Below are 11,435 nucleotides of genomic sequence, written 5' to 3' on the forward strand. Positions count from 1 at the left end.
TTGGAGGAGCCCTTCCGAAATAGCCGGGACTATCTTCAGTGTCAGGTCACTGAGGCCAAGGGTAGTGAGGGGTCCCTCTGGGAATGGAACTCTCGGTACGCCAGAAAATTAGGGAACTGGAGAATAAATTAAAAGATGTGCAGGCAGCTTATAAGGTGGCCAGTAGCAATGAGTTTAAATGGGCAGATCACGGTCCCCGCCAGGAGAGGATTAAAACTCTCAACTACGCTCTATCCCAGGCAAAGGGATAGAGGGCTCACAGGGGACAACGGAGAATATTGTGGGGGGTAGAGGAGAATCCAAAGGCAAGGGACGGCCGACAACCTCCTGAGGCACCAGTGGTTTGTCCGGTGAGGTACCAGGAGGAACGGGGCACACAGGTAGTAGCATACCCAGGGCTGGTCAATTTGTCCCGTTCGGCAGCAGGGATTGGGGCGGGATCAGGTGACCAGGCACTGTCTGCTGCATCGGGTATGGTGGAACAGCCGGAGGTGGAGGGACCAGCGCAGAAAGATCCTGAACCGGGGCACAAGGATGGTCCTCCACAGGCAGATGGCCAAGGTCGAAGAGGGCTGGAGAGCGACTTTATTATTCCCCATGGAGTTCAATCACTCAGGGCCATAGTGGCCCATTTGGCCAAACTCACTCGCACCGTGGACCCGTCTATCCACTTCATGGTGGTGATGCAGGCAGGGGAAATTAATGGGTGCGACGAGGAAGATAGTCAAGCTGCTGCTCTTCTCGCTGGACAGCAAATTGTACGAGGCCCTCCTGGCAGAATGCCAGAGGGGGCAGCGCATATTTTCTGAGGTCCAGAGGGCCGTCCTTGAGGCTATGGGCTTCGATGACAGTAGTCCTTTCGAATTGGTCGAAAGGACAAGTCAGCTTGCAGGGGAAGCCCCGCAGGCATTTGCGGACAGCTGTGGGTGGTATACCACACAGCCTGTGGGGAGCTCCTCGACCGGGCGAATCTTTCCACGGTGCAACCGGCTGCTGGCTGAGGATGCTGGTGGCGAACTGCTTGCCCCGGCTCAAGGCCAGGGCAGAGCTGTGGTTCGATTCCCGGGACCCCAACCTCAACGAGGAAGCAGTGGTCAGGCAACTGGCACTGATCCAACGGAATGGAGGAGGGGTGGAGGAGAAAATCTCCAAAGGTCGGGTAAATGAAGTAAAACCCAACTCGATTCCCAAAAGGAAATGGCACCAGGAGGGTGGCCGCTCGTCTGATAAGGAGGGAGTGTGCTATGGGCACGGGAAAGCTGGGCATTTTAAAAGGGATTACAGGAGCCCAGCAAAGAGATATGTGGGTGGGGGGGGGAACTCCATCAGGAGCCGCCCAGAGTGGGGAGATGAAGGGAGCTCCTCACCATCCCTTGATGAGATAGTAGCTGCAGTGAGGACAGCACTGGAGGGGACGGTGAAGGTAGCTACTGCAACAGACAGGGAAGCACCAGCAACCCTGCCAGTACAGAGGCTGTGACTAGCCCAGACACAGCCTGCATACTTGTGCCCACTAAAATACGACCCCTGGGGACGACCCTGGGTCAAGATGGAAGTTGAGGGTGTACTGGGTACCTACCTTCTGGACACCGGCGCTTCCAGCACCATAGTCCATTCGGAGGCCCCTGCAACCTCACCTCTATCAAACGGGGTGCCGTATCAACTAGTTGGGTTCACAGGAAATGAGAAGGCTGGGTTTTTTCTCAGTCCCGCTCACAGTTTGTTTAGGAGCAGTCCAAACACAATGGAAGTTCGTCGTGATGGGAAAAGGGATCTTGGGGGCCGATTTCATCATCGCTCGCCAGATCCTAGTAGACTTGAGGAATCACTGTCTTTGGAGCACAGTGGACACGGGAGCAGAGGGAGAAGTCATGGTTATTGATAAGAAACAGGGAAAAGGGACTCTGTGTACCATGAAGCCAAAAGGGGATTACGACCTGGAGGTTCTGGTCGGTAACACCCCAGCCTATGAGTAAGCAAATCTTGCAGCATTTGCCACCCATAAACACGATTGTGGGAGAGTCACAGGAATGGAGGTTAGAATAGATGGGGGTCCCACCCGCAAAAGCAGTATGGCTTTCCCCGAGAGCCTTTACTTTAACTTTAAAACCCCCTTCCTTTCGTAAGGCCAGCAGCTCGGCCAGCAGTGGATCGTGTTCCTCACTGCTGTCTGTGAATAGCAGCAGGTCATCCACATACTGGACCAGCTGGTGTGGTTGGCTGAAGCCTTTTAAGCAGTTCGCCATGCATTGGTGAAAATTGCTGGAACTGTTACGAAAGCCCTGTGGGAGGCAGCTCCATGTATACTGCTATTCCCGGAAGGTGAAGGCAAACTTGTCCTGGTCTTCCCTCCGTACAGGGATAGACCAAAACCCATTGGATATGTCCAACACTGTGAACGTGGTTGCAGATGCAGGGATTTGAAGCAGACTTGGAGACAGTTTTAAGCTCGCTTGTCGAGCAGGGTGTTTTGAGACCTAGAGCCACCCGCTTTGGCCAGTTATGAAACTGAACAATTCTTGGAGGGCTACTGTGGATTACAGGGTGCTCAATAAAAATATCCCAGCTTGTGCTCCCATGGTAGTATTTTCCCTCAAAGAGATAGGGTGGAACTAAGGGGCTGAGCCTCCTGGATGTCAAGGGGATACAGGGTAGGCTAATAACAAATACCGATAGCTCAATAGTGCAGAAAGCCGAGAGGAGTATAGCAAGTGCAGTGGTGAAATAAAAAAGGAAATTAGGAAGGAAAAGAGAGAACATGACAAAAAAATTGGCAAGTAAAGTCAAGGAAAACACAAGGATGGTTTATAAATACATTAAGTGCAAGAGGATAACAAAAGACAGTTTTTGGCCAATTGGAGACCATAAAGGTAACCTGTCTGTGGAGGCACATGACATGGGTATGGTTTTTAATGAAAACTTTGTGCCTGTTTTGACACAAAAGATGCAGACACTGCAATCAAGGAGGAGGAGTGCGCTCTTCTGTCTCCCTCTGACATTAGATGAAATAACCACAGTGAGAGAAGAAATTTAAGGGAGTTAGCAGGTCTGAAAGTTGATAAATCTTCAGGCCCAGATGAAACGTATCCCTGGTTGTTAAGAGAAGCAAAAGATGAAATAGCAGAAGCTCGTACCATCATTTTCCAATCCCCTCTGGCTGCAGGTGTGTTGCCGGAGGACTGCTAACATTGTACCTATGTATAAAAGGGGAGAAAGGAATAGAGTGAGCAATTCGAGGTCAGTCAGCCTAACCTCGGTAGTAGCAAAATTATTGGAGAAAATTCAGAGGGAGGGACAGGATAAAGGCACGGATTAATCAAGGACAGTCAGCATGGATATGTTAAGGGAAGGTCGTGTCTGACTAACTTCATTACATTTTTTGAGGAGGTAACATGGAGGGCCGATGAGAGTAGTGCATATGATCTAGTGTATATGGATTTAGCAAGGCTTTTGATAAGATCCCACATGGAAGACTGGTCATGAAAGTAAACCCTGGGTTCCAAGGCAAAGTGGCAAGTTGGATCCAAAATTGTCTCAGAGGCAGGAAGCAAAGCTCAATGGTTGATGGGTGCTTTTGGGACTGCAAGTCTGTTTTCAGTGGGGTTCTGTACGGCTCAGTACCAGGTTCCTTGCTTTTTGTGGTATCTGTCAATGATTTAGACTTGAATGTAGGGGGCATGATTAAAAAGTTTTCAGATGATACAAAAATTGGCTGTGCGGTTGTTAATGAAGAAGAACTGGAGAATTTTAGCAACGAAGAAAGATTGGATAGGCTAGGTTTGTTTTCTTTGGAACAGAGGCAGCTGAATGGAGACCTAATTGAGGTGTATAAAATTATGAGGGGCCTAGATAGAGTGGATAGGAAGGACCTATTTCCCTTAGCAGAGCCCTCCTGTATGGCTCAGAGACGTGGACCATATACAGTAGACACCTTAAATCGCTGGAGAAATACCACCAACGATGTCTCCGCAAAATCCTGCAAATCCCCTGGGAGGACTGATGCAGCAACGTTAGCATCCTTCATCAGGCCAACATCCGCAGCATTGAAGCACTGACCACACTCGACCAGCTGCACTAGGCGGGCCACATTGTTCGCATGCCTAACACAAGATTCCTAAAGCAAGCACTCTACTCGGAATTCCTACACGGCAAGCGACCGCTAGGTGGGCAAAGGGAACGTTTCAAGGACATCCTCAAAGCCTCCTTGATAAAATGCAACATCCCTACTGACACCTGGGAGTATCTGCACACCCAAGGTGGAGGAAGTGCATCTGGGAGGGTGCTCAGCACCTCGAGTCTTGTCGCCGAGAGCATGCAGAAATGAAGCGCAGGCAGCGGAAAGAGCGTTCTGCAAACCTGTCCCACCCACCCTTTACTCCAACCTCTGCCTGTCCCACCTGTGACAGAAACTGTAATTCCTGTACTGGACTGTTCAGTCACCTAAGAACACATTTTTAGAGTGGAAGCAAGTTTTTCTGGATTTCGAAGGACTGCCTATGATGACGATATCAAACAGGGGGGATAGATTTAAAGTAATTGGTAGGAGGTTTAAAGGGAATATGATTGGAAACTTTTTCACACAGAGAGTGGGGGGTCTGGAACTCATGGCCTGACAGGGTGATCGAGGCAGAAACCCTCATCACATTTAAAAAGTACTTGGATGTGCACTTGAAGTGCTGTAACCTATTGTGCTATGGACGGAGAGCTGGAAAATGGGATTAGGTTGGATAGCTCTTTGTCGGCCGATGCAATGGGCCAAAATGGCCTCCTTCCGTGCTGTAAATTTCTAAGATTCTGTGACAAGAAAATTAAGTGTAAGAGAAGATCAACGGGCTGGTGATAGAAGATGCATTAAGATAATATTTGAGAGAGAAGTAGATTGCAGAAAGACTAAAAAAAAATGTGAAAACCCAATTATGACGGAGCTGGGATATATCTCAGGAAGGTAAGCTTATTATTAATAAATTGTTAATAAACAAAGAAATAAAACAACAGTGGGCAATATTCAAAGGAGAAATCAATAGCGTTCAGGAGAAATACATTCCAGGATAAAATAAGATTAATCCAACAAAGAATGAGATGCAAACTTAAAGTGCTGGAAAAAAAATAATTAATGCTTCAGGCCGATGCCATTTCATCAAAACTGGAAAATGTTGCAGATTTAACAGGGTTTAAACAAGTACAGAGTTGGGGAAAGAAGTGGAGGGGATGAAAGAACAAAAGAGAAGGTCTGTGATAGGATGGAAGGCAGGAGTGATTAAATGAAGAGCAGAATGATTACCAGCACCTGCTTTCCAAAAAAATGGGAGCTGCAATTACGATATAAATTTGTTGAATTCGATGTTGAAGCCAGAAGCTTATAAAGTGCCTAATTGAAAGATGAATTACTGTTCCATGAGCTTCCATTGTGCTTCATTGGAAGAATGTAGGAGGCTGAGGACAGAGAGGGCAGTATGGGAGTAAGATGGATAATTAAAATGGCAAGCTTGCGGACGGAATGGAGCTGCTCATCAAAACAATCACCCAATTTGTGCTTGGTCTCGTGAACGTATATCAGCCTGCATCGCGAACATCTAATTCACTATATTAAACAAAGAGAATGCAAGTAAATCACTGGTTCACCTGGAAGGAATTTTTGGGGACATGGACGGTGGGAAGAGAGGAGATGAATGGCGAGGTGTTGCATCTCCTGCGGTTGCATGGGAAGGATCCATTTTCCACTAAATCTATTAACACAAGTTGGTATGGTCATCAATAGTCCAAACAATGTTCAGTTTGAGAGGAAGAGAGTAAAAATGTATGGAGGTTATGTTGAATATACATTATACATCAATGATTTAGACAAAGGAATTGAATGTAACATCTCCAAGTTTACAGATGACACTAAGCTGGGTGGCAGTGTGAACCCTGAGGATGCTAAGAGGCTGCAAGGTGACTTGGACAGGTTAAGTGAGTGGGCAAATGCATGGCAGATGCATTATAATGTAGACAAATGTGAGGTTATCCACTTTGGTGGCAAAGACCTGGGTTTCATGGTGCATCAGTCATTGAAAGTTGGCATGCAGGTACAGCAGGTGTTGAAGAAAGCTAATGGCATGTTGGCCTTCATAGCGAGACGATTTGAGTATAGGAGCAGGGAAGTCTTACTGCAGTTGTACAGGGCCTTGAATATAGTGTGCAGTTTTGGTCTCCTAATCTGAGGAAGGACATTCTAGATATTGAGGGAGTGCAGCGAAGGCTCACCAGACAGATTCCAGGAATTTTGAAGAATGAGAGGGGATCTTATAGAAACATATAAAATTCTGCCGGGATTGGACAGGTTAGATGCAGGAAGAATGTTCCTGATGTTGGGAAGTCCAGAACCAGGGGTCACAGTCTAAGGATAAGTGGTAAGCCATTTAGGACCGAGATGACGAGAAACTTCTTCACTCAGAGAATGGTGAACCTATGGAATTCTCTACCACAGAAAGTTGTTGAGGCCAGTTAGTTAGATATATTCAAAAGGGAGTTAGATGTGACCCTTATGGCTAAAGGGATCAAGGGGTATGGACAGAAAGCAAGAATGGGGTACTGAAGTTGCATTATCAGCCATGATCATATTGAATGGTGGTGCAGGCTCAAAGGGCTGAATGACCTACTCCTGCACCTATTTTCTATGTTTCTATGAATTTAGATAGAAGCCTGGTTAGAACACACTTGGAGAAATGTGTGCAGTTATGGCCTCCATACAACAAAAATTTCACTGAAGGACGAGAGAAAGCGCAGAAAATATGTACAAGGTTGTGAGACGAATTGAGTGGATACAACTATCAGAAAGGTTGGGCAGCCTGGGGCTGGGACTAAGATGAGGAATGACAGAGGTCTTCAAAATTGCAAATGAGTCTGATTGAGTGAATGTGGAGAAAAAGTTTTTGCTTGTGGGTAAGTCAAGAACAAGAAGGAATAATAAAATAGTAAAATAGCCACTGACAGATAAATTAGTTAGGAGTGTTATTTTTACATAGACAGTGGGAACATAAGAAATAGGAGCAGGAGTAGGCCATTCTGCCCCTCAAGCCTGCTCCATCATCTAATACTATCATGGCTGATCCGATCATGGTCTCAGCTCCACTTCCCTGCCCGCACCCTTATTCCCTTATTGGTTAATGGAAATGTCCTCTCTGCATTCACCTTGTTGAAATCACTCATTATCTTATATATTTCAATAACATCCCCTCTCAGTCCTCTGAACTCCAATGTGTATAGACCCAACCTATCTTCATAAGTCAACCCCCTCATCTCTGGAATCAACCTAGTCAATAGCCTCCAATGCAAATACATCCTTCCTTAAATACGGAGATCAAAACCGTATTGGCCTCACCAATACCCTGTACTTTTGTAGCAGGACTTCTCTGCTTTTATACTCTATCCCCCTTGAAACAAAGGCCATTTTCCTTCCTGATTGCATGCTGTACGTGCATACTATCTTTTTGTGTTTCATGCACAAGGCCCGCCATATCCCTCTCTACTGCAGCACTTTGCAATTTTTCTCCATTTAAATTATAGCTGGCTTTTCTATTTTTTCTGCCAAAGTGGATAATCTCACATTTTCCCACATTATACTCAATCTGCCAAATTTTTGCCCACTCACTTAGCCTGTCTATATCCCTTGGCAGATTATTTGTGTAATCCTCACAATTTGCTTCCCCACCCACCTTCATATCATCAGCAAACTTGGCTACATTACACTAGGTTACTTCATCCAAGTCATTAATATAGATTGTAAATAGTTGAGGACCCAGCACCGATCCCTGCGGCACCCCACGAGTCACTGTTTGGCAATCACATAATGAATCATTTGTCCGGACTCTCTGTTTTGTTAGTTAGCCAATCCTCTATCCATGCTAATATATTACCCCAACCCCGTGAGCTTTTATCTTCTACAGTAACCTCATCCCACCATGCCCCGTATCCTTCAATTGTCTTCTCCCTCGTTTACTTATCAAGTTTTCCCTTGAATGCATCAATGTTAACTGCTTGAAACACCCCATTTCTACATGCTTACCAGCAGGGTAATGAGCAGAGTGAATAAGGGGGAACCAGTGGATGTGGTGTATTTGGATTTCCAGAAGGCATTCGATAAAGTGCCGCATAAGAGGTTACACACAAGAACGAAGTTCACAGGGTTGGGGGTAATATATTAGCATGGATAGAGGATTGGCTAACTAAAAGAAAACAGACAGTCGGCATAAGTGATTCATTCTCGGGTTGGCAATCAGTAACTAGTGGGATGCCGCAGGGATCAGTGCTCGGACCCCAACTATTTACAATCTATATTAACAACTTGGAGGAAGCGACCGAGTGTAACGTAGCCAAGTTTGTTGACGATACAAAGATGGGAGGAAAAGCAATGTGTGAGGAGGGTACAAAAAATATGCAAAAGGACATAGATAGGCTAAGTAAGTGGGCAAAAATTTGGCAGATGGAGTATAATGTTAGAAATTGTGAGGTCATGCACTTTGGCAGAAAAAAAATCAAAGAGCAAGTTATTATTTAAATGGAGAAAAATTGCAAAGTGCTGCAGTACAGCAGGACCTGGGGGTACTTGTGCATGAAACACAAAAGGTTAGTGTGCAGGTACAGCAAGTAATCAGGAAGGCCAATGGATCTTGGCCTTTATTGCAAAAGGGATGAAGTATAACAGCAGGGAAGTCTTGATACAGTTATATAGGGTATTGGTGAGGCCACACCTGGAATACTGCGTGCGATTTTGGTTTCCATATTTACAAAAGGATATACCTGCTTTGGAGGCAGTTGAAGAAGGTTCACTGGGGTGATTCCGGAGATGAGGGGGTTGATTCTGAGGAAATGTTGAGTAGGATGGGCCTCTACTCATTGGAACTCAGAAGACTGAGAGATGATCTTATCCAAACGTATAAGATTATGAGGGGGCTTGACAAGGTGGATGCAGAGAGGATGTTTCCACTGATAGAGGAGACGAGAAATAGAGAGCATAATCTTAGAATAATGGGCTGCCCAGTTAAAACTGAGATGAGGAGAAATTTCTTCTCTCAGAGGGTTGTGAATCTGTGGAATATGCTGCCTCAGAGAGTTGTGGAAGCTGGGACATTGAATAAATTTAAGACAGAAATAGACAGTTCCTTAAATGATAAGGGAATAAGGGGAGCGGGTAGGGAAGTGGACCCGAGTCCATGACCGGATCAACTATGATCATATTAAATGGCGGAGCAAGCCCGAGGGGCCCTATGGCCTACTCCTGGTCCTATTTCTTCTGTTCTTGTTATAGGCGTGCTGCGCAGCAGTTCTAGGGTTGCAAAGAGGAGTTATGAGCCAAGTGCTCAGTGCATAACTCTTGTCACCGAGGAACCAGCTGCAATCTTGATTTGGACCAGTGAAGAAGTCTGGCACAATGGTCTGCCGCAGTATGAAATAATCATGGCTGCTGCCAGGAAATTGGGCATCCACTTGCAAAATGTTATGGTTGTGGTCGCAAACCAGTTGAAAATTGAGGGAGTGGAAGCCCTTGCAGTGTTGGAAATGCTCAGCAGTGTGTTGGGATGCCCTCAGACTGACATGGGTGCCAGCAATGACCCGCAATGGTAGGAATCCAACTGTTTGTCCCTGTAGGGAAGGAGATGTAATCGGCCCTCCTCCAATAGAGCCCATTGTGACCTCCCGTATCGATGTATCGGCCGCAAACTGTGAGATGGAGATGTCCACAGTGGCAGCTTGGAAAGATCCAGTGGCATAAATTTTGAGGGTGAATGTAACCTTGAATGTCAAGCTCAGGGTTGTCCTCACCCATATTTGTGGCTCCAAGGCTGCCTGAAGGAATTTGCAGAGCTCTGTCACTATGTCCTTGTGGAAGCGTAGTTTGCGCAGGCACTGATGGTTATTCAGGTCCCTGTATGAGAATTGGTGGTGGAAGATGCTTTGTCGATATGGCCTTCCGCCCCCACGTCTGTGCAGCTGCCTTGCTCTCTGTTGAGCCTCATTGGCTTCTCGCTGCTGGTCGGTTGGCTCTTCCACCTCTGCACAAGGATCACGGTACTGAATGATTGTCCATTCATGTTCCCTGATAATTTCCTCTTGGTACATCTTGTTCCATATAATTTATTGTTTATTTGGTTACTACGCATTTTCTAATATATATTGTGTTTCATACACTTTTTGATTTTATTTCAACAGTTTTGAATTGGAGCTGTTTACAATATACATCGATGACCTGGAAGAGGGGACAGAGTGTAGTGTAACAAAATTTGCAGATGACACAAAGATTAGTGGGAAAGCGGGTGGTGTAGGGGACACAGAAAGGCTGCATAGAGATTTAGATATGTTAAGCGAATGGGCTAAGGTTTGGCAGATGGAATACAATGTCGGAAAGTGTGAGGTTATCCACCTTGGGAAAGAAAACAGTAAAAGGGAATATTATTTGAATGGGGAGAAATTACAACATGCTGCGGTGCAGAGGGACCTGGGGGTTCTTGTGCATGAATCCCAAAAAGTTAGTTTGCAGGTGCAGCAGGTAATCAGGAAGGCGAATGGAATGTTGGCCTTCATTGCCAGAGGAATGGAGTACAACAGCAGGGAGGTCCTGCTGCAACTGTATAGGGTATTGGTGAGGCCGCACCTCGAGTACTGCGTGCAGTTTTGGTCACCTTATTTAAGGAAGGATATACTAGCTTTGGAGTGGGTACAGAGATGATTCACTAGGCTGATTCCGGAGATGAGGGGGTTACCTTATGATGATAGATTGAGTAGACTGGGTCTTTACTCGTTGGAGTTCAGAAGGATGAGGGGTGATCTTATAGAAACATTTAAAATAATGAAAGGGATAGACAAGATAGAGGCAGGAGCTTGTTTCCACTGGTCGGGAGACTAAAACTAGGGGGCACAGCCTCAAAATACGGGGGAAGCCAATTTAAAACCGAGTTGAGAAGGACTTTCTTCTCCCGGAGGGTTGTGAATCTGTGCAATTCTCTGCCCAAGGAAGCAGCTGAGGCTAGCTCATTGAATGTATTCAAGTCACAGATAGACAGATTTTTAACCAATAAGGGAATTAAGGGTTACGGGGAGAGGGCGGGTAAATGGAGCCGAGTCCACGGCCAGATCAGCCATGATCTTGTTGAATGGCGGAGCAGGCTCGAGGGGCTTGATGGCCTACTCCTGTTCCTAATTCTTATGTTCTTATGTTCTTATAAGCTGGCCCAGCTCTGTGTATTATCACTGACTGCAGTGATTCTACATTCACCCACTGTCCAGGGATCACCATTGTTTCTTTCACAGCTTTGCTGCATTTATCCACTGTAAAACAAGGCAGTGTGTCTGAGCCGTGCCGCTCAGACCTGCTTCACAGTCACAGTCCATACATGGGCTTTGCAACTTTCTCGGGCAACTTGCTAAAGATTTGAGGAAATGTGTTGCGGTTCAATGTA

The 11,435-nt window shown here is 46.0% G+C and overlaps 1 protein-coding gene across 1 annotated transcript in view; it reads right to left on the reverse strand.

The window, feature by feature from the left end:
- LOC139234616 (scavenger receptor cysteine-rich domain-containing protein DMBT1-like) overlaps positions 1-10,098 on the reverse strand; it is a 52,416-nt gene extending 42,318 nt beyond the window's left edge. The window contains exon 1 of the mRNA XM_070865303.1: positions 9,802-10,098. Coding sequence (XP_070721404.1) covers positions 9,802-10,098 — 297 coding nt within the window. The remainder of the gene's footprint in view (positions 1-9,801) is intronic.
- Between the last annotated feature and the right edge of the window lie 1,337 nt (positions 10,099-11,435).

Source organism: Pristiophorus japonicus, chromosome 22 (assembly GCF_044704955.1).
Source record: "Pristiophorus japonicus isolate sPriJap1 chromosome 22, sPriJap1.hap1, whole genome shotgun sequence".
Classification (NCBI taxonomy): domain Eukaryota; kingdom Metazoa; phylum Chordata; class Chondrichthyes; family Pristiophoridae; genus Pristiophorus; species Pristiophorus japonicus.